The sequence below is a fragment of the Pongo pygmaeus genome, chromosome 3 (assembly GCF_028885625.2).
Source record: "Pongo pygmaeus isolate AG05252 chromosome 3, NHGRI_mPonPyg2-v2.0_pri, whole genome shotgun sequence".
Taxonomy (NCBI): Eukaryota; Metazoa; Chordata; class Mammalia; order Primates; family Hominidae; genus Pongo; species Pongo pygmaeus.
In genome coordinates this window covers 171271229-171295465 of record NC_072376.2, presented here as the reverse complement: position 1 = coordinate 171295465, position 24237 = coordinate 171271229, and the positions used below count along the sequence as shown (strand labels likewise).

At 37.6% G+C, this 24237-nt stretch overlaps 1 protein-coding gene and 1 long non-coding RNA gene across 11 annotated transcripts in view; one reads left to right on the top strand and one right to left on the bottom strand.

Annotated features, from left to right (window-relative positions):
• The window catches only part of TMEM144 (transmembrane protein 144), a 76621-nt gene extending 55954 nt beyond the window's left edge, over positions 1-20667 (bottom strand). The window contains exons 1-7 of one of the 10 annotated variants that reach the window (XM_063664241.1): positions 20520-20667; positions 18511-18576; positions 9816-9858; positions 8616-8784; positions 6084-6206; positions 3973-4072; positions 1999-2079 (exon numbers count right to left, since the gene is read on the bottom strand). In XM_063664241.1, the coding sequence (XP_063520311.1) occupies positions 1999-2079; positions 3973-4072; positions 6084-6206; positions 8616-8724 (413 nt within the window). In that variant the 5' untranslated portion in view covers positions 8725-8784; positions 9816-9858; positions 18511-18576; positions 20520-20667. Of the gene's footprint in view, positions 1-1998; positions 2080-3972; positions 4073-6083; positions 6207-8615; positions 8785-9169; positions 9345-9815; positions 9939-10805; positions 11077-18510; positions 18577-20519 lie in introns of those variants that run through there. The other 9 variants (XM_063664236.1, XR_010126161.1, XM_063664240.1 and 6 more) reach the window with 9 other exon arrangements.
• Positions 20668-20727: 60 nt separating this feature from the next.
• On the top strand, positions 20728-23119 carry LOC129035438 (uncharacterized). The gene is made up of 2 exons (XR_008502190.2): positions 20728-20861; positions 22873-23119. It is a non-coding gene; the product is annotated as an uncharacterized LOC129035438 (long non-coding RNA).
• The last annotated feature ends 1118 nt before the right edge of the window (positions 23120-24237 follow it).

Here is a 24237-nt window from a genome sequence, read left to right as displayed (position 1 = left end):
GGCACTTGCATCATTTGAGAAGATGGGAGAAGACATTATGTTTTGGTGGTGCCTCCAGTAGTTTCAGCAGGAGCAGTCGGTCAGGCAGAGGCAATTCAGCAGTACTGTGTGGGCTTCAGGGTTATGGGTGACACCACCTTTCTTCTTTTGCTCAATTGGGTCTTGTAAACAATTCCCTGTGTTAAATCCTCTCCTATTTAAAATACCTGGAGAGGTTTTGTATATAGACTGATAGACACTTTGTATATCATATAAAGAAAATGTAAGACTAGAAATTAACCAACCTTTAAAAATTAGACTATACAGAGGATAGAAGCAATAATTTTAATTTTAAAAAGAAAAGCAATATCCTAAACGAATGCAACTCTGTTTCAAGTGTCTTTACATGGACCATGAAGCTCCAAGTTTATTCAGTGAATACCCTTCAGAACGAACTGATTTAACTAAGTTAAAATAATGAAATGACATATTCCAGAAATTCCTCTTAGCAGAGAAACATAGAAGGAAGCCTAGATGCACTACAGGAAGAGTTCTTGAATTTCCCTGCTACAGACCAAGTTCAAATTGAGCTACAGGGTTCCTCAGGTGCACTGCCTACTGTAACACAAAGTTGGGCAACAAATACCCAACAGGGAAACAGTAATTGAACCTCAATGTTATTAATAAAATAATTGTAATGGCAACTAATATGTAGAGCATCAACCATGTAATTAGCACTATATGAAGCACTGAACATATTTTATTTCATTTAACCCTCAAAATACTTTATGAGGTTGGTGCTATTATTATCCCTCTTTACAAATGAAGAAACCAAAGTTTGGAGAACTGAAGTTATTTGCCCATGGCCACACAGGTGGAAGTGGTAGAACATGAATAACTGATTTGCAATTTTAGAGAATGTACTTTTTCTAAACAAAGAAGAAATACGGAGGAAAACAATGCCTAATAGACTGGGTAAACTGGCCTTCAATTGTCATTAAGTCAAAACTAAGCCATGCTATGTTACAATTTTGGTGTGTAAAGAAATTGTTTTTGAGAGAGCTATTCAGAGCTAGAATTCTGTGTGAATTATACAAAATACATAAAATTGCCTCTAACCAAAAAAAGTCAGGAATCTGCTATTTTAGAATAATTTGTTATCTTTTTCTCCAATTGGCCTGGGACTACTCTCTAAGGCAACATTTCAATGACAAAGAGATTGTTTCTGAATGTGGCTGGGGAAAAGCCGTCATTGCTGAAGGAAGGCAAATATACTGTTCTTTCCCTGAAGAATAAAAAAGTACTAAAATCTTTCTAGGCAGTACTATCCATTATGTGAAGAACTGACAGGGAATATAAATGGAATCCAGAGGGGAAAGAAGACTGAATTTAAGGTGACCCAGTTCCTGTTAAGTTTTATGGACTGAACACTGCCATATAGAGATTCAAAGTCATTTTCACCCTTATTCGTAGAGTGTATACAGCTAGACACAGATGCAACCAAACATGGGCATTCAAAAGAGTATGTGTTCTCACAGGTGAAAGAGGAGCTGTCCAGCTAGGTTGAGAAGAGTGAGTGAGGAGACAGGGAAGTGGAAACTAGGTGAGATAGGAAGTGAGTAGTACATAGAAGAGAGAATCAGTGGCTACTCCAGGGGCATCAGGAAGCCAGCAGAACGCTTTTTTTGAATAGCATGTTTTAGTTTGCAAAATATATGATTCTCATTGATAAGCTATGTGTTATGATTTTCTACATATTATAGATGATAAAACTAAGCTTAAGAGCAGTTAAATGATTTTCCAGGCTCTCACAGTTTTGGAGAGCTAAAGCTGGGGCTCCTGCCCCCAAATGTGGCACTTTTTGTCCTCTAAAACCAGTCATTGTAAATGAAGAATCTGAGGAACAAGCATGTGGATTTTATGAAATGTAGGTTTAAAAAATGTAAACATATCAGGATCCTTAAAAAAGCACTCTCCATGTTTTGAAGAACAGCAAAATCACTAGAAATGACTGTGTACCTTACTACTGATAGCCCAGCTCCAATGTAATTTAGCAGCGGATTTGATACTTCTTCTGCATCCAGTCCAAACCAGCCAAACCTGAAAATCCAGAAAGTCACATCAAATTAAATATTGTTAAGATGTTTCACCATAATGTTTAAGAGCATGGACTCAGGGCCAGATTCCTGGGTTCAAATGCTAGCTCTCTCACTTATTAGCTGTGACTTTGGGAAAGTTAATTATCTTCACTGTGCCTCAATTTCCAATTTTTTTAAATTTAAATTTTTTTTTTTTTTTGAGATGGAGGCTTGCTCTGTCACCCAGGCTGGAGTACAGTGGTATAATCTTGGCTCATTGCAACCTCTCTCCTGAATTCAACCTATTCTCTTGCCTCAGCCTCCCAAGTAGCTGGGACTATAGGTGCCTGTTACCATGGCTGGCTAATTTTTATATTTTTAGTAGAGACAGGGTTTCACTGGTCTTGAATTCCTGAAATCAAGCGATCCACCCACCTCGATCTCCCAAAGTGCTGAGATTATAGGCGTTAGCCAATGTGCCCAGCCTCCCATGTTTAAAATGGGATAATAATTATACATACCTTATAAGTTTGTTACAAAGATTAAATGAGTTAGTACACATAAAAGTTCTTGTGAGTGTCTCTTTCCTAAGACTAAAAAAGAAGTAGGTAAAAGTAGTTCACCTGACTTATGGAAGGTTAATTAATTGGTTACAATATTGTATAGTGTTTGGAGTAGACTTTTAAAAAACTTCTAGGTTAAATATCCCTACTCTGTCATCACCACAATTTTTTTTTTTCCCGCCTGACATTGCCGTGATCATTACCAAGAATCACTGAGAACCATCCAGGGGCAAGAGGAAAGGAGAAAAGAAGGAAAAGAAAAAGAAAATAGCAGGAGGTGGGGAATGGGGAAAGGATGGGAGAGAATGTATTGGAAGTTAGTAAGTTGGTTTGTTTTGTTGTTTTGAGGTGGTTATAATGCTTTGAGTGGAAAGGGAGTCCAAAAAGGTAAAGTGAGAATAACACCCTACATTGTACTCATTTTCCGAAAATTGATTTGAATGTTAATCTTACTGCTGACCAAGGGCACCAGTCTGATAGAACTTTGTGTAATGATGGGACTGTTCTGTATCTTCACTGCACAAAAGAGTAGCCTCTCCCCATATTAGCTACTGAGCACATCAAATGTGGCTAGTGCAACCAAGAAACTGGAGGTTTAATTTTATCAACTTTTAATTAATTTAAATTTAAATATACATGGCCTCCTGTGGCTTCTGGCTACACTACTGGACAACACAACGCTAGAGCTGGGACTGGCAAACTTTTTCTCAAAGGCCAGATCATAAATAATTTAGGCTTTGAGGGTCAGTTATTCCCTTGCTGCTCAACTCTGCCACTGTAACATAAAAATAGCCATAGACAATCCTTAAATAGATGGGTTTGGCTGTGTTCTGATAAAACGTTATTTATAGAAATGGCTGGGAAACCAGACCGTGCTTTGCCAACCCTGCTCTAGAGGGAAGAATATGTGCTCTGGAACTAGAAGACCTGGGTTTGAATCCTAGCTTCTTAGTTCTGTGACCTACAGTAAATTACTTAATCTCTTTGTATATCTACTCTCTTATAAGATAGTGCTTACCTCACGTATTTGTGAAAGTGAGATGAGAATGATGCATAGAACATGTCCAGCAAATTGTCACACAATAGAAAGGGACAATAAACATCAGTTTCCTTTTTCTCTCTCTACCTCTGTTTCCCAGATTTAATGCTACACTATATCTTGATCAAATATCTAGATCACTTATTAAGAATTTAGGGCAAATAGCAATAGAAGGTGGCATATTTGATGTGTATGTTTTACCAGCTATAAACTCTGTGAGAATAAGAATCATATTATTCCTCTCGGTAAGCACTTGCCTTACATAGAATATGGATGCAGGAAATCTTAGTTGAACTAGTTTGACTTGAATTACCTTGAGCTTGCCCAGCCAGTTAAGGCATTAAATGATCCCCAGATTAAGATTCCAAGGCCTAAACCAATGGTTTTGATAATTGGGACAACAGCAATGTTCCCTGTAGATGTAATATACAGAAGAAACATGTTATTTCCATATAGAAAATAATTTATAAATAGAATTAGTTTTTATTCTAACTTCAACTGAAGTGCATGGGATTTGGACAAATTTAGTAAAGCACAGTTCCTTATTTTTTAAGTAAAATAACCACATTTTTGGCATTAAATTTATGATTATGACTGCTAAAAGAACTAGGCTTAGGAAAAAAAGTCTACAAAGAAAAATGTTGAATTCCTAATTGTACAGAGGTTTCTCACCCTTAGCATAGCTCTCTATTCTGTGATTCTTCATGGAAGCTGTCAGTGATAAATTATCAGTGACCATCCTCTTAGACTTGAACTAGGGCCAAATACTGGCAGAAGTATTTGGCCATAAAACAGGCCCAGAATTTGCTCTTCCATGATTGCTGATTTGTCTTCTGGATTTCTACATTCATTCTCTTATGTTTTGAGGGTCACTGAGGGCCAAATCCATAATTTTTTTTTTTTTTTTGTCTCAAGTCCTACAGTCTCTTCTTAAAAGGTTACCTCTTTAGGATTCCATGATGTCTTCACCTTTTGATTCTCCTCCTGTTTTTCTCTTTAGCTCTTTCTCTGGCTACTATTTTTCATCATTCCTTCTGGAATAAGGTACCCCCTAAAGATTTTCCCTTGAACATATTTGTCCCCTTGCTTTATTGTCTTTTGGGTACTTGACCTAATTTCATGGTTTCAGCTACCAGCTAAAGGTGCGTGTTCCCAGTGCTACAGTTCTAACCTGGACCTACTTTAGGGTTTTAATATTATTCTCCAGACCGTCAAGAAGAAATCTCCAACCAGATGTTCTCTATGGTGGAAACATCAGGATGTTCATGCGCAGAAAGTGCCAAGCTGAACCCATCATTTTCTCTTTCAAACATGTTCTTTTTCCTATTTCCACACATGTGTCAATACCACCACCCTACTAATCATCTATAATTAAATCTCTACATTATCATTGGCTCCTCCCATTCTGCTCTGTCCTATATGCTATCAGTTGCTCCAACCTATAGCATCCACATCTGCAACATATCTCAAATTGGACTCTTTCCCCACTGACACCCAGTGGAATCTGCTGGGTGAACAGAAATGCTCTGGTGGCTATAAAGAGCTGCAGGATGGATGGATGCTTAGTCTGTTGCTCTCCCCTTGTTAGATATGACAAGCAATCATACTGAGGTATAAGTGAGGTATAATAATGTAAATCCTGGTGACAATTTAAAAGCTAACTCTTTTATCTTCTAACTTATGAACTTCACTAAATCATTTAACTCCTCAGAAACTCAAATTAAGTGGGTAATAAATAAATTTTCAATTTTTTAAATAAAGTTTTAACATTTTAACATTTATTTGCTTTTAATGCAAATTATTTCTAAAGATCATTGATACTTGGAATTCTCTTTGTTGAAGAAAAAAAGACCTCCTGGGGTGTATTTATATTAATTGAAGGGAAGCATTTCTTGATTGACCAAGCCAAGGTATGAATTCTAATTATATAATTTCAGGTACTGATAAGGCAACAGAAAGATTTTTGTTTGCTTTGCTTTTCTGTTAACCAGCCCTTTTGAAATGACAGTATCTTCGCATTGGCCTAATTAAGTCCTAAAAATGATATTAGTAGATATTACTATTTAATTTTTAATTTAATTTAATTTTCTGATAAACATGCTAGAAAAAAGGGCCAGAACACATTAAAATAATATATGAGCTATGCTTGAATAGATGGAGAATAATTAAAATGTTTTTACTATAATAATTTTCTACCAGGAACTTAAAAATAAATCATTAAGAGGAATAAATTAGGTGGAACAAATCAGGTAAGGCACCAAAAATATTCATTCAGCATGTGAAGGCAAGAAACTAGTTAATTTCTAGTATCTATGACAAAGGGTTATTCAGAATCACTGTTTGAGCTATTTCCTCCTATTGTGAACGAGTATTATTTTTATCATTATGTTACATAATAAAAGTATAAGTTATACCAGACATTACCTGTTGCCCAAATGCAGCCCCCAAGCATTGCAAAAGGCCAAAACTTTGGGCAATGTAATATCAGGTTGACCACCAAGGCAACCAACCATATGGCAGCACAAAGGACCCACTGGAGAAACATTCCTAGAAATAAACAAACTCAGTGTTATTGGTTTAAATTGAATTGAGTAAATTTGTGCTCAGGAATATCTATGAGGTGATATTACAGGAATGGCCACAATTTATTAAATGCCATATGCCATGGACTTTGCACATTTCATTCTTATGACTACCCTGCAACATAATTAACCCTAGCTCAAAGACAGAGAAAATGAATCTGCAATTAAGCAACCTGTCCAAACAGCTAGTAGTTTGTTGAGCTGGAATTTAAACCCAGGTTGACTCCAAGGCTTAGACACAGTGTGCTCTGGCTTAACATTCTTTTTTTCTCCTATTAGACAAATCAAGAATTTTCTGCCAAAGAGTGATGGCAAGACCGAGTGTATATTCTCATTCAGATGCCACACTGAGTACTCTTGCTTCCCAAAGTACGGCAGTAAGTACTTCGGAATAGCACAACAGTAATTTAATCCTTCAGGGACCATTTATGCCACCTCTGGGATAAAAATAAAGTCATTTATGGTCACACATAGGCCTCATACAGTTAGAGTTCAAAGCCTGTGATGAGTCGGGCATTATAAACCTGAGAATTAGCTATCTAGGTCAAGGTTACTCTACTTTCTATACTTTGAGTTGCCATTTTCCAGTTATCTGAAGATAACCTGGTGATGAGGTGTATCTGTACCTTTTTGAGGCTTCTGCATCATTAAGGATTTAGAGATTAAAAGGATGAGGAAATTGTTGACACTGAAAGAAATACTGAGGCAGTTAAAACTCAATGTATTACTTCTGGCACTAACTTTGGAAGATTGTTGCCCCTCTTGGATTCAATCTCATGATGGAGGAGAGAGAAAAAATGGCTGCTAATCTCCATGACAAAAGAGTAGAATCAGCCAGGCGTGGTGGCTCAGGCCTATAATCCTAGCACTTTGGGAGGCCGAAGTAGGTGGACTGCCTGAGCTCAGGAGTTCGAGACCAGCCTGTGAGACTCCATCTCTACTAAAAATATAAGAAATTAGCCGGGTGTGGTAGTGTGTGCCTGTAGTTCCAGCTACTTGGCAGGCTGAGACATGAGAATCACTTGAACCCTAAAGGCAGAGGTTGCTGTGAGCCAAGATTATGATACTTCACTCCATCCTTGGTGAAAGAGTGATCTCCCCCAAAAAACGAAAAATAAAAAATAAAAAGAGTAGAATCACAGAGATGAAAAGAAAGTTCATTTTATAAGTTGTTTACTTTACAAATGAGAAACTGAAAACAGCAGAGCTGGTAATATTTGCCCAGGATCACAAAGCTAATAGTGGAAGACTAAAAGCTAGATCCTCTACCCATTTTTTTATTCTTCAGGTAGTTCCCATTCTTGTCCTAACTCCAGAGGAAAAGAGAAGAAAGGCTCTGGAGGAAAACAGTTTGTAATCCTATTTTCTAAGTGCACGAAGTCAAAGAATTGGGGAAATAACACAAATGCTGTCAGGTGATAAATACTACCAAGGAAGTAATTCCCAACATGTGTTCACCATAAATCTCAATTCCTTCTCCTGGCTTCAATATGGAAGTCAGGCAAATACAAATAACTCTTGCTTCTCCTTCCCCAAAATTCACATTAGTCAGTTCTGCTATAATGTAACATGTGCATTCCTTGAAATCACTGCACTATGCAAAATCATGCAGTAAAAACTACAGAGCATAATGGGAAAAAGGGGCTAGGAGAACAACACTCAACCTAATTAAAATAGTAGTAGTTTTAACTGGTTAACTGGTTAATTACATGAATGCTGTAATAAATAGGGCATTTTAATTGAAAAAGACCAGAAGTTTGCTCCTGGAAGTGGGCATCCAAAGGGTTGCAGCTTACGAGTTACTGTGAAGGTGTTGGGCGAGGAGTTGGGACAGGAGATGTGGTTGGGTGGAATACATCATAACCACATGTGATGAACTTAGGGAGCTGGTTGATATTTGAAGATTGTGTGTGTGTGTGCGTGCATTGTGTGTATTATCACACATCTTTATTCATCTAGGTGCAGCTTTCTGTGCCTATCTAGAGGTTTCTCAGGGACAAAATTGCACATAAGCAAGCCAAAAATCTGTTATGCTTATGTTGTTCTCTAATATATCAATCATGTTGAAGATTCATGTTTTCAAAACAAGTGTTATTAGTAGAACTGACTATAAATTCCTTCAATTCATATAATGGCCCAAGAGCTTTCCTGACTGTACCCTCCCTAGCTTTACCATGAAACAACCTTAATGATTCTCCTATTCCGACTTTCAGACAAACTGGTATGAGCACTGTCAAATGACTAATTTTAAGCTCTATTCACTAGGTAGCAAGATCAACATGACTTATTTTTGTAGCTACACTTTTAAAAGACCAAAAAAGGAACTTCATTTTAAAAAATAATATAACATTAAAAATCAAGGAAAAATAATTACCATCACCAGTATCAAATTTTTTAAGTGGCACAAAATTTGAGCCAAACAAAAGGATAGCTACAAAACAGGAGATGTAACCAAAGGTGAGGTCTGCTCCATTATTGCTCATGATTCCAGTCTTGATGAGTCAGCTGGTTCAGTTTAGACTTGATGTACTTTTCAGGAGCTTCTGAAATAAAAGAAAAAATGAAACAATTGAGATGTGAATCTGTGACCAAATTGTGATTAACGTATTATATTTATTGAATTTTTCAAAAGCATGCTAAGACTTTTTGCGGATAGGATATTACACAACTATATATAATGTTTGTACTTCACGTTAATTTATTCTATCAACAAATATTTTTGATCACTAGCCTACAATTTAAAAAGAACAAGCCCTGAAGACAAATTTTTAGTACATTACAAAAAAAAATTCTCCTGTGTAGGTTCCATCACTGCAGAAAGTTTTAGTGGATAACACTGCTAAACTTATTTAACAGCTTTAGCTTCTCTATGAAGAAAGGACTAAAACCACAAATAACCAAGAATTAGACATTTTTTCATAAAGTTACCATTCGGAAAAGGCCACTGAATACAATTCAGATTTTTAGTTTCCCGAGATACATGAGAAAAAAGCACCACGAAAGTAATTTTTATCACAGGAGGTACAGCGTCTTTCCACAATGCCACCTTGGATTCATATTTTGCACACTGGCCCTTTGGAATAAGCCCTCTGGAATAGAAGCAGAATAATCCAGTGGTTTCTTTTTTCCTGCAAATTAATGTTATAGTAATAACTTCTTGTATATATGTATTGAATAAAGTACACCTGAAATCACCTTCCCTTGTTATTTTATTTCACAATGACAAATATTTAAAGATCCATGTATTGTTCCTTATGTGTTCTTGCAGAGAATATTAAATATACAACAACCTACAAAATATGTTATTTACCATTATTAAAGATAGTTTAAATGAAAACAAGGATCACTTCAAAACTGGTCAATAAACTTTAGTAAAGAAAATGTGTATTTGAAATTGTGTGGACTTTCTTAAAACAAAAACACATTGCTATTAAGAAAACATCCTCTATAGGAATGTGGTTGAGGAAGACACACTGAGGCACATTTCAACATTGACACAATAACACTATTCAATAAAAATAATAATTGTTCTACTGTTAGGCTCAAAGAGAGGTTCAGCCCTGCAGTGACTTACATGGGTTATGGCTCAAGGGTCAGCTGAAGCTTGCTGCTTGCTGCTAAGATAACAGAAGTGCCAAGATAACAGAGGTGCAACAGGTCAGAGATGCAGGAAGTGTCTTGAAAAGCTAACCTATGACTAAAAAGACATATGACTGGGTGATAGCTAACACATCATTTTCTCCCCATTTTAAGTAACAACAAGCAAAGCAAAACAAAACCTTTATGTGTACATTGATAAGAAGAGAATGTCTAACCTTCAAGAGTGGCAAATTATTTTATTGAGAAGGCTCCACAAAAGCCCTACACCTCTGAAACGGAGAGAATAATTTGACGTGCTAGTTAGAGTGCATGAGCTGCATTTCGACTACTGAATAAACATCAATCAGTTATTACCTATAGATAAATGAAGTTTATTGCATGCAGCTCTTGTACATTTCAGAGCATATGATCTTATTTCATTTTGAATTGGCAATAACTTACTGTCTTTAAAAAGGCTCTACCGCTCTCTAAAACAATGAAATTTTTATGGAAGAGAAAAGCAGTATCACTCCATTCAGCACATTTTTCCCAATTCTTCCTGCACAAAACCTAAAAAGTCTCAAACATTATTTTAATGTTTTCTTTTCAGTGTTCGCTGATATTTTGTCAAACTATATTAATTCATTTTTATTTTATTACTTTTGTTTCCTTTATTAGTAAATACTTCTCCTTTACATTTTTCCTAGTAATTTAAACTTCTACGCAGACTTTGAAAAAATTCGTATTTGGTATGTTCTGATCAATACTGCTTGCTCCATTCCAACTAAAATTTCATTTTTAGTTTCATGTTGATTTCCCCAAATCTCCAGGCAAGTATCGCCTGTCTTTGCGCTAAAATTAACAGTGCTTGAATGTATTTATTCCGAGCCTTGATTTTTCTTTTTAACCATGAGCACGTTTTTGAAAAATCATGAGACGCTCCCCTGCAAAGCGACTTGGCTTTCCTTTGAGTGGCTGTACTCACTGCGTTCCGGGCTGGCGGCTGAAGCTCCTTCCTACTCAGCGCCGGCGCGATCCGCCCACTACGTGCCAGTGTGGAGCCGGAGCCTGACTCATTCCCTCTACGTGCTGGGGGCGGCCTGGCCAGCCTTTACTTTCTGCGGGGACAATTTCCCACACACCGGCCGGGAGGAGAGGGGAGGGCTCTAGCACACGTGACCCAGACTCCCGTTCCCAGGGTGCTCGCGAAGAGCGCCAATCCAGCCTTGACTTACTGCTGGGACGTTTACCTCCACCTAAGGAGGGTGGAGAAAGGAGGGCTTTAGCACCCGTGACCTAGAGGCCTTTACAGGACAGCAGGTTGGGGAACGCCTTCGTTTAGTTGCTGTGCTGGACTGAATTGTCAGGTGGCTCAAAAGGAGTCGTCAAGCCCTGGGTCGGTCAACCAGGAAACTAGAAGACTTTCATGTATTTCAAGAGGTGATTATTCAGGAAACTCTCAGCATGTCACCCTCTCTAAGTGTCACAGAGGGAGGTATTATTTGTGCAGTTTACAGATAAAACAAAAGGCTGAGGAATTTCACACCATTGTAAAAGATTATCTCAAGTGAATTTTTCCACTTGGTATTAAGAAATTCATCTGCACCACTGACGTCATTAACATTTCTTGTGACATCACAAGATTTCACTTGTAATCACTAATTCTTTATAGATGCACCTAAGCCATTTATCTGTACAGGCCATTTATCTGTATATATATTTTTTAAGATGGAGTCTCACTCTGTCGTCCAAGCTGGAGTGCAGTGGTGCAATCTCGGCTCCCTGCAACCTCCACCTCCTGGGTTCAAGCGATTCTCCTGCCTCAGCCTCCTGGGTAGCTGGGACTACAGGCGCCCACCACCATACCTGGCTAATTTTTTTGTATTTTTAGTAGAGACGGGGTTTCACCGTGTTAGCCAGGATGGTCTTGATCTCCTGACCTCAGGTGATCTGCCCGCCTCGGCCTCCCAAAGTGATGGTATTACAGGCGTGAGCCACGGCTCCAGGACTGTATTTTTATTTAATATATACTTAGTGTCACATGAGAATATATGTTCTAGGTTTCTAAAGCTTGGCTGCACATAATGGCCCAAGGAGGTGGCCTTAAAAAACAAAATAAAACAAAACTAATATCTGGATCCAATACCAAAGCAATTAAAATAAAATCTGTTGGGTATGTGACTCAGGAGTCATTTCCTTTTAAAAGCCTTCCCCGGGTGACTCCAATGTGAAGCTAGGCTCAAGAATCATAGTCTAATCAATACTTGTCAAATTGTATTGCCAGTAAGAATCGCCTGAGGAATGGGTTAAAATGCAGGTTTCTGACATCTTTATTTAGATTTTGAGGAACATTGTTCTAGTTCTCTACTGTCCAATATGTAGCCACTAGCAGCATGTGGTTATTTAAAATTAAATCATAATAAAATATTTAGTAGTTCACTTGCACTGGACACCTTTCAAGTGCTCAGTAGCCAGATGTGCAGATTATAGAACATTTCTGTCATTGCAGAAAGTTCTACTGGAAAACACTGCTCTAGACTGTTAGCCATGGCAGTACAGTGGTGACCTAGATAAAATCATCTCTTCAGCAGGGTATGGTGGCTCACGCCTGTAATCCCAGCACTTTGGGAGGCTGAGGCAGGTGGATCACGAGGTCAGGCATTGGAGACCAGTTTGGCCAATATGGTGAAACCCTATCTCTTCTAAAAATACAAAAATTAGCTGGGTGTGGTGGTGTGTGCCTGTAATCCCAGCTACTCGGGAGGCTGGGCAGGAGAATCGCTTGAACCCGGGAGGCGGAGGTTGCAATGAGCCGAGATCGCACCAATGCACTCCAGCCTGGAAGACAGAGCAAGACTCCATCTCAAAAAAAAAAAAAAAATCTCTTCATGTGGGTTCGCATACACCAAAGGATGCAAACTTTAAGTTGGAAAGGGGAAGTGTAGGTTCTGTGCTAGTCTGAGTTCAAAGAAGCCTTCTCTGAGGAAGTGCTATTTAACCCGAGACCATCCAGTGGTTGGTAATGGTGTAGCATTCACAGGAAGGAGAAAACACAAGGACTGTTAAAAGATGACATTTCCTAGAAGGAAGTTCTGCCTTAGACATTAATCACATTCATAGACTATCATGTCAGATGAGCAGATGGGAAGGCAAAATAACATTTCATTTAAAGAATTAAAGCAGCAAAGCTTTTTCACTTAATGAAGAGGATTAATTTAGCAGTTCAGAAAGATTTTGAAGAAATCAGTTCCCCTTTCCACACATGCACACCTAAGACACACACGCATACACAAACTTGCTTCCAAAAATATAGGGCCTAAATCCAACCTAGAATTGTTTCACTTCATGGTCACAAGATCATGTGGTTTATTCTTGCTTCACTCACATGGAGAAGCTGAAGCTGTGTCAGCATTTGTTGAGAATTTCTGAAGTCTAAAAGGGAGTTGGGGGCTGAATTAGGCCTGAGAAGATTCATTAGGGATATGCTAGGCCATTGCCTTTTACATTATGCCACAGAGCAAATCCAAGCATGGATGACTCTATTCTTAAACTAAAATTTTTCTTTCAAATTGTTTCATATACATGAATGCCTAAACAGAATGGTCTGTATTGGAAGAGTCCTGGCAGACAATAGAAGATCCAGGTTCTGACTTTAGCTTTATCTATTAGCAATATTTCTCATGGAAACTCATTTAATCTCTTTAAACCTTAGTTTTCTTATATGTAAAATGATAATAATAAGACCTGTGCACGTCCCCCTTTTATGTGGTGAAAAGATTATTACTAGGACTTCTGGTTTCTGCTCTGACATTTGAAAGGTGTGAAAGTCTCCACTTCCATCATCACAACAAGAAAAAGATGAGCAAATCAAAAATCAACAACTCTTTTTAGATCTGCAGAGAATTGATGTCATAGGACATGCCACCTCTTTGCAAACTGAAGAAATAGGTGAATATGGAGAATTAAAGCTTATCAGGACAGCAAAAGCCACTGGACCCAGTAAAGGATAGGGGGACATTTATACAGTATTTGGCCTATTGCTGAAGGCTGAGTGTGGACTAACTTGAGAGTTGAAAAATCAGAGACAGTGGGAGTCATTCATATGGGAGCATCCACACATTAATGAGTTTTACTTTCAGAAGGTAGGACAAAAGTTTCCTCTTTTTTCTGGCATGTGGGAGGAAAATAATAACTATTTGAAATATACTCAGAAACAAAAGCCTGTCCTCAAGGTAAACTTTACCCCAGAGCTTTATCTGAATTAGAGAAAAGGCAACTAGACAGTTTGAACACCTTCTACACTTTCTTTCTCACATAAGGAGAAAAACAAAAGAAGAAACTCTTATGAAGTTCACAGCTCAGGGATTCTGGACAACTAGAAAACAGAGTTTTAGATGTTGGCGAAGATACAGAGAAAAGGGAATGCGTATACACTGTTGATGACAATGTAAACTAGTAAAACCCCTATGGAAAACAGTATGGGGATTTCTCAAATAACTGAAAATAGAAGTACCATTCGGCCCAGCAATCCCACTATTGGGTATCTACTCGAAGGAAAAGAAATTATTATAATCAATGACACTTGCACTCATATATTTATTGGGGTACTATTCACAATTAGGAATCATCCTAAATGTCCATCAATAGTTGATTGGATAAAGAAAATGTGGTATATATAAACTATGGAATATTATGCAGCCATAAAAAGGAGTGAAATCATGTCCTTTGCAGCAACATGAATGGAGCTAGAGGCCATTACCCTAAGTGAAATAACTCAGACAGAAAATCAAGTACTGCATGTTCTCACTTATAAGTGGGAGCTAAGCAATGGGTACACATGGACATAAAGGTAAAATAATAGATACTAGGGACTCCAAAACAGGGAAAGGCGGAAGAGGAGAGCAGGTTGAAAAATTATCTATTGGCTGTAATGTTTACTATTTGGGTGATGGGTTTACTAGAAGCCCAAACCTCACCATTACAGAATCTATCCATGTAGGAAACCTGCACATGTGCCTCCTGAATCTAAAATTGTTTAAAAAGAAATAAGAATAAAAAAATAGAGATTTTATCATAACATTATAGAATGTATCAACTCTCCAATATCTTATGACCACATAAATAGTGTTTTGGTATAATAACTGTGGATCACAACTAGAGAGAATTGCAAGACACAGACTCTGCTTAAAAATGAGTCTCTAAGAAAACCCAAAGACAACAAATAGGGGAGACAAAAAGAAAGATATTAGAGAAAATAGAAGCCTCTGATACTTACACCTACAACAACCATTAAGCACAGTCTAACTTCTGGCCCGATAAACATAAAAACTAAAGGTCTACTTATCTTGTTTTCTATTATCTGATACATCATGCCTTGCTTTCAGTGAACAATTATAAGGCATGCTAAAAGGCAAGAAAAAACACGGCTCTGAAATGTCAAAGCAAGTATCAGAACCAGGTTCAGATATGGCAGGGATTTGGGAATTATGAGACTGGAAATTTAAAATATGCTATGACTAATATGCTAAGAGATCAACTGGGAAAAGTGCAAGAACAAATAAGCAGAAAGATGAAAACTCAAAGAATCAAAAGGAAACGTTAGAGAACAAAAAATATTACAATAGAAATGAGAAACACTTTTGACAGCTGCAAAAGAATCAGTGAGCTTGAAGGTATGTCAGTTGAAACTTCCCAAACTTAAATGGAAACAGAAAACAGAATATGAAAAAGAAACAAAATTTCCAAGAACTGTATGAAAATTACAAAAGGCATAAAATACAGGTAATAGCAATACCAGAAGGAAAAGAAAAAGCAGCAGAAGATACATAAATAATAGATATCTAGTTATCTAATAATGGTGGACAACTTTCTAAAATTAATAACAGACATCAAACCACAGATCCAGGAAGATCAGATAACACCAAACAAGATAAATTAAAAGAAAACTACATGTAGGCATATTGTATACAAATTGTGGAAAATAAACAAAGAGAAAATATTGAAAGGAGTCAGAGGAAAAACTATCACCTTACTTATAGAGGAACAAGGATGAGAATTACATCAGACTTCTCAGAAACCATGCAAGCAAAAAGAGAGTAGAGTGAAACATTTAGAGTGTTGAAAGAAAAATCCACCAACCTATAATTTTTTTCTTATTCTTAATTGATCACATAGATAACTGTTCAAAATAATAATGTCAGTAATATATTGGGTGATATTAGTTTATGAATAAATGAAATAAATGACAGCAATGCTTTAAGGAACAGGAGAGAGGCACTGGGAATAATCTTTTATACAGTACCTGCAGTACCTGTGAAATGGTATAGTGTTATTGAAAAGTGGACTTAGTTGTAAATGTGTACTGCAAACTCTAGGGCAATTTCTAAAAACATATTTTTAAGTATAATTGATATGCTAAGAGAGGAGAGAAAATAGAATCATATAAAATGCTCAATTAAAACTAAAAAAGGGAGCAAAAGAAGTATGTTAGTCTATTTGCACACTGCTGTAAAGATACTACCTGAGGCTGGGTAATTTATAAAGGAAAGAGGTTTAATTGACTCACAGTTCTGCATGGCTGGGGAGGCTTCAGGAAACTTACAATCATGGCAGAAGGCAAAGGAGAAGCAAAGGCATGTCATACATGGCAGCAGGTGAGAGGAAGCAAAGGGGGAAGAGCCCCTTATAAAACCATCAGATCTCGTGAGAACTCACTCACTATCACGAGAACAGCATGGGGGAAACCACCCACATGACCCAATCACCTCCCACCAAGTCCCTCTCTCAACAGGTGGGGATTATGGGGATTACAATTCCACGTGAGATTTGGGTGGGGGCACAGAGCCAAACCATATGAAGAGGGGAGGACAAAAAAGGGAAATAATCACAAGGGCAACAAACAGAAAACGATTAACATATGGGAAATATTAATCCAACTCTATCAAAAATCACTGAATATAAACGGTCTACCAATTAAAAGACAAGGACTGACAGAATGAATAAGATACAGGCATCAACTCTATGTTGTGTACCAGAAATCCATGTTAATTATAAAGACACAAAAGGAATGGAGAAAGTTACATTTTTCTTTTCTTTTCTTTTCTTTTTTTTAACCTTTGAAACAGGGTCTCACTCTATCACCCAGGCTGGAGTACAGTGGCACAGTCATGGCTCACTGCAGTCTCGAACTCCTGAGCTCAAGTGATCCTCCCACCTCAGTCTGTTGAGTATCTGGGACTGCAGGCATGTGCCACCACAACAAGCTAATTTTTAATTTTTTGTAGAGATGAGGTTTCACTATGTTGCCCAGGCTGGTCTTGAACTCCTGAACTCAAGAGACCCTCTTCCCTCAGCCTCCCAAAGTGCTGAGATTACAGCATGAGCCACCATGCCCAACAAAATATATTTTTCTAACACTAATCAAAGGAAAGCTAGAATAACTATTTTAACTTCAGACAAAGCAAACTTCAGACAAGGAAATTATTAAGAATAAAGAAGGCCATTACATAATGATAAAGGGGCCAACTGTCCAATAAGCCATAACAATCCTGTGTATGCACCTCACAACAGAGTGTCAAAATAGGTAAGGCAAAAACTGGTAAAACTGCAAGGAGAAATAGACACAAATAGACTATTGCAGTTGGGGTCTTCAATATTCCTCTATTAGTGATTGGCAAATCGAACAGGCAGAAAATCAGTAAGAATATAATAGAAGTGAACAGTACCATCATCACCTGGGTTTAATTGATAGTAATATCTCATTCAACTGCAGCAAAATACACATTCTTCTCAAGCTCGTATAGAACATTAACCTAGATACGCTACATCTGGGGCCTTTTGCATATGTCAGAACCCATAGAGCTATACAGCATACAGAGTGCACTCTAATGTAAACAATGGACTTTAGTTCATAATAATGTCCAATATTGGTTCCTCAACTGTAAGAAATGTACAACTCAAATGCAGATGTTACTAATAGGAGAACTGGGAGAGAGTAGAGAGGGGTTATATGAGAACTCTACTTCTATCTCCTCGATTTTTTTCATAAATCTAAAACTGCTCTGAAAATAGTGTGCGAAAATGTCATTATTTTAAATTTGTGATTATTTTATGGCAGTTAAACTATTTTCTCAGCCTGGTGAAGGAAACCAACCCCCTAAATGATCTCATCATATTTGCATATGTATTTATATATTTAATATTGTATATACATTTGAAATATAAATATATTTATTATTTATTAAATATATGTCTTTATCAAACATATATTTAATATTGATCAACATATTAAATATTAAATATATTAATGTAGAATATTTATATATTAAATAGATATTTAAATACAATGAGATTATTGATGCGGTTGGTTTACTTCACAGGCTGAGAAATAGATATTATATATATTTAGATATGAAATCATTGATGGGGTTGATAATTGATAACTGATAATATATATTTGCCCATTTATTTAAATGTATATTTAACTCATTTGACTATCTTTTTAGCCATTCACCAAATACAAGAATACTTAAAAAGTGAGAAATCTATTGCCAAGTGGTATTTTATTCTTGTCTATAGAATCAAAACCAATACCAATATTTTCCATATTTAATCTCTGAACACTTGTTTATCTTTTTATGATCTTTTGAGATGTTTGGGTGTGGGAACTTAAAAAAATCTAGGCTACTTACCCTCCTTCCCCGAGCTGCTAAATGATCCTACAGACTGAGTGTATCTGCTCCTCGTTTTGAGGATCTCTGTGTATAATGAGAAATGATGACTGGTGAAGGCAGAAAAAAACCTGCTGATTCATTGGATAACGTAATCAACTACTTTATTGTTTAAAATAACCCTTCCTCTGTTTTTTGGAAATGGAGAAGGAATCAATTTAACACATAATTTTCAAGTAGAATTTTATTATATCATAGAAGCAAACAAAATTTTCCAAGAATAATCTGAAATTAGGAAAAATGTGCCATTTTACTGAGAAGTAAATGATGCTGTGTTGAAATGTTTCTCTCCTGATTCAAAGTATATTTTTCATGTAAAATGTTTTACAATAAGAATATCCCAGCCTGGGCACGGTGGCTTATGCCTGTAATCCCAGCAGTTTGGGAAGCTGAGGTGGGTAGATCACTTGAGGTCAGGAGTTCAAGACCAGCCTGACCAACATGGTGAAACCCCATGTCTACTAAAAATAGAAAAAATTAGCCGGGCGTGGTGGCGGCGACTGTAATCCCAGCTGCTTGGGAGGCTGAGGCAGAAGAATCGTTTGAAACTGGGAGGTGAGCTGAGATTGAGCCACTGCACTCCAACCTGGGTGACAAAGTGATACCCTGTCTCAAAAAAAAGAAAAAAAAAAAAAGAAAAAAAAAGAATATCCCAATTAATAATAAAAATATTACCTTTGTTGATTAAAGATTTATTCCTTGAAAAGTTTACAATTCTGTAATTACAATAAACTGAATCAAAGATACCTGTAATAATTTGTTGTGAGCTTAAGAAAAGACTAGTATACTTACTTATATTTGTATTTATAATTTACTTAATTTCATAAAGTCTTTGAAGCAATATAGAATAAAAACAATAAAATAATAGGAACAAAGGAAAAAACTTAGGAAATTAAGAAAGTCAAGATGAAACAAAACAGAGTTTAGATGCCAGGAACATGTAGTTACTATAGATGACTTTCAATTTTGGTCTGAGTTTCACAAGGGAAAAGGCAAACGGTTAGGATAGCTTCCTATTTAACTGCTATTTTTGTGAGACAGTTCTTCAGGAAAGAAAAGGTTTTTCTAGTAGTAAATTTTAGAAGTGGCTAAAGTGGGGGTAGAGATCTAAAAATAAAGATAAATCAAAAGATTTATCTTTGAGGCATTTTTAAAGGTACTATTACACTCTTATACTCTTAACACTGGTGTATTCATTTGACAAATTTCATGGAGTGTCTACTGTAAACCAGACACTCTTCCAGACATTGGGAACAGACAAAAACCCCTGCACCAACTTAGCTTACATCTGAGAAAGGGAAACCATATAATAGATGACAAATATGGTATATGAAATAGTGATATGTGCTAAGGAAAAAAAAATTAAGGAGCTAGGAAGACTAGAGACTCTGTGTGTGTGTGTGTGTGTGTGTGTGTGTGTGTGTGAAGGTTGGGGGTACTGCATTTTAGGAAAGGAAGTCCTCACTGAGAGGGAGACATTTCAGTGAAGGCCTGGAGGAGGGAGTGGGAGTAGGGAGAGAGTGTCCAGTACAGAGGCCCTGAGGCAGATTTGAGGAAGGGCAAAGAAGTCACTGAAGCTGTGGTTGAGGTGGAAAGAAGGAGAGTGGTAGATAATGGAGTTAGAGAGGTAATGGGGGGTGGGAAGAATGTGAGGGGCCTCATGGGCCTTATGGACTTTGGATATTTCTCAGAGAGAAATGGGGAAACTCTGAAGTGTTTGGATCACAGGAGATGTATTAGTCATCTGTTACTGGGTAATAAATACAGCCACCCAAAATGTCGTGGCTTAAGAGAACACTAAGTATGTATTATCTCTCACAGTGTCTGTGGATCAATAATTTGGGAGCAGCTCGAGCAGGGCTTCCTACTCAGGGTTTCTCATCAGGTTGCAGTCAGAGCTGGGCTAGGGCTCTGGCCACCTGAAGAGGTGGTTAAGTCGAGAGGATTCATGTCCCAGGTGGCTTACTCACATGACTGACAAATTGGCTGTAGCTGACGGTAGGAGATCTCAGGCCTTCTTGACCTGGGCCTCACCACAGGACTGCTTGTCTCATGGAATGTCACTGCCTTTCCACAGAGTGAGAAATCCAAGAAGGTGGCTGTGTCCTTGTCCTCTATGACTTCGCATCTGAAGTCACACATCATCCCTTCTGCAGTGTTCTATGAGTCACACGGTTCATCCCTGATTTAGAGTGTAAGCAGATTGCATCATGGTGTGGATACCAGGAGGTGGGGATCACTGGGGGCCATCCTAGAGGCTGACACAAGCAGAAGAAAGGAGATAATTACTGGAACAATGTCTCCTCAAAGGCGTGAGTATATGGAATTTAGTGCAAAAGGAGAGGAAATAACCTTTGTTAGGGACACAGAGGGATCTTTGATAGTAACAGTATATAGGTGCAGTTAGAGGAGGTAGGAAGATCTTATGGTGAGAGCTTGTACACATTCTCATCTATTTTTTTCTCTGTTTCTCAGTGAAAAGGAGACAAGGTCATAGGTCAAGAGTGAGGATTGGGAAGAAGGTGTTTGTTAGAGGTTCATCAGTATTTCAAGTTTTTCAGTATCTTTTAAGTGATGCAGTGTTCATTGCCACTAACCCTTGTTTGGTCATATTATAGAGGAGGAAAAAAAGCTGTAGTTTTGATCATTGTTCTATTGTAAGAAGCACAGCCTGAGCTTTAGTAAAGTGAAAAAACCTCAACTCTGTGCATATATTTTTTTCATTTTAAGGACAGTAATTTTTTCTTTTTGATTTCAAGAACTTTCTATGTTTACAGCATAGAAAGTTTTATGCTATAAGCATCTTTTGGTGCAATTAGACTACTTTGTTACTTCTGCTTATGGAATAGAGTAAAATACAGATAATAACATTTGCTTAAAGGAGACATTTAAAAAATAAGACATGGTTTGTCTTAGCCCAATCAGCCTGAAACCACCAGGGACAACCTGTAAACAAACCAATTGAGTTTACTGACTCATTGCAGTGTGGGGACTGCACAACAGAGCATTTGTGGTGTATCTCATCAAACAAAGGAAAATATAGAGTTAACATAGGATTTTGCTAAAGAGTGGAATTTAGGTGTGATGTAAATGAAGTGATGTTCTATGGGCTCTAAGAAGTATGGTTGTGTATAAAAAGGGTCAACCTCAGCTCTGTACTGTGAAATGGACCTAAGGTTCTTGTCTTAGTCCATTTTGTGTTGCTCTAGAGGAACATTTGAGGCTGCGCAATCTCTAAGGAAAAGAGGTTTATTTGGCTCACTGTTCTGCAAGCTGTACAAGAAGCATGGCACCAGCATCTGCTCCTGGTGAGAGGCTCAGGCTGCTTCCACTCATGGCAGAAGGTGAGGGGAGGTGTTTTTGCCGAGATCATACAGTGAGAGAGAAAGCAAGGAGGGAGGAGAGAGGAGGGAGGTGCCAGGCTCTGTTTAACAACCAGCTCTCTTGAGAATGAATAAAGCAAGAACTCACTCACTGCTCCCTACCCCAGGGAGAGCATTAATCTATTCATGAGGGATCCACCCTGATAACCCAAACATCTCCCATTAGGCCCCACCGCCAACACATTGGTTTGGGGGAGACAAACATTCAAACCATAGCAGTCCTGTTTTCTTGGAAATGAAGTCAAAATAGATGTCAAATGTTGTGTCCTGAGACCCATTCTCTGAAGCTTTGCACAGGAGCTGTAAATCAAGGCTTCACTGATCACAATGACTTAACTCCTCCAGATAAGAGTGAGATGTTTCATTCTTATTGCAATAATTTTAAACAGCAATGCATCTGATAGTCTGTGATTTCAGAGAATAAAATTTTTCAGTAAGTAAGCAATAGTCCCTCTAAGAACTGGGTTTTTAGGGCATTTTATGGCTGCAATATGTATTTGGGAAAAATATTGTTTTCTGATAAATTTGCACCTAGCTTAATCTGCAGCTCTGGTTCTAGATTGATGAATGTCAGGGACATTGCTTTCTTGGTCCAAGTAATTTTTTCAGACTATATTCTATAACTTACTCTAATTCTAAACATTGATGAATAGGTCACTGTCCCTTCCTAGGTAATCTGAGTCAAGACACATAAAGAGTTTGTATTTCATATTTTAAATTTATAATACAAGGTGGTTGGAAGAAGTCTTCAACGGAGTATGTATATAGAATTAGATCATTTTTAAATGTTAATGACTAAATTACCGTGCCTCCCACAGCATGTTTACCAGAACTCAGCATCCAAGTGTCCCACAGTTAGGTTTGCCAGTTTCCAACAGGAGGCCTCAAGGTGCTCAGACTCCCACTGTGGCATCTTCATTGTTTTTCTTTCTGGTTCTAGCTTGCTCTGTCTAACAACCACTATCATCAAAGTTGTCTGAGGAAGACCTCCTGTTGCTGTGACTGACGGGACTCTTGGTGGAAGCACTATGCCCATGTGCCCATGGCTGCAGCTCCCCAAGGGAGCAGGACATTGTTGGATTCTCTAAGAAGCTCAGAGGAAGTTACTTCTCACTGTGGTGCCATGTGGGATTTGAAGTCGTTCTACTCATGCTCTGTTTTTCAGTAAAGCTGCTTCTGCCTCTGTCTTCTCTGCCGTGTCTCTTGTAAGGAATTCCCAAAACTTAAAGCAAACAAAACTAAAACCCAAAGCAAAAAGTACGTAAATAAATAAATATACCAAAAAAATCAACTAATTAAAAAAAAAGGAAGAAGAAATGAAGTCAACATGCTTTGAGATCCAGCTCTGATTCTGCCTTACACAATGATCAAACCACAACACTTAACTTCAGCCCACAGGTCACCACATGGCTGTTCCTACCTTGCTTGTTGGCACAGCCATGTGATTTTCTTAAACAATGTTCCTCAGTCAGTGGATTCACAGGGTGAGAGCTGGCATAATACCTGTGGTGAAAATACAGAGGAGAAAGGTAATTGAAGGTACTGATGAGAGTATCATTGATGAGATTCTTCAAGGGCCCTAAGAGGGCTGGAGAAATAAGTAAGAAAAAAAAGGTACTGATGGAAAAGTCTTCTAAAGAAAGACTTCTCAATGATATATAATAACACTAACCATAACTACTAATAATTATTGAGCCTTTATTTGGGAAGGCACTGCAAAAAGAGCCTTATCTGCATTATCTTGTTCAATTCTTAGAACAGCTTGGTGAGTTACATACTATTATTTTCTCCATTTTATGAATGAGGATTCTGAGTCTCAAAGAGTAACTTGCTCAGATCCATGTGGCTAATAAGTGGTAGTGCTAGTTCTTAAACCAAATTTTCTCTGACTTCAGTGCTTGTGTTATTAGTTCTTAATATGCTTTCCAAAATATTGTGAGATATGCACCTTATTCTGAAACTTCAATGAGATCTGAAATACACATGCAAATAAGTATCTATAGAAGGTGAAAACTGTAATGTGTATTTTTACATGCACTTTCAAAAATTATCTAAGCCTGCTTCATCCACTACCTCTTCTCTCTCTCTCTTTTTTTGTTTCTAGCTCCTGAGTCCTCTCATTTTGACTCTCTTCCCATTATTCTTCTACTTTTCAGGTGGATGACCCATTTTCAAACTTATCCTGATTTTTACCTTTAGGATTTTACCTGGATATTATTCAATTTCATGAACCAAAATCACCAGTAAGATACAGCTTAACAGTTGTCAAATATTGACGATTGTAAGAAAAAATCAGATATGCTTG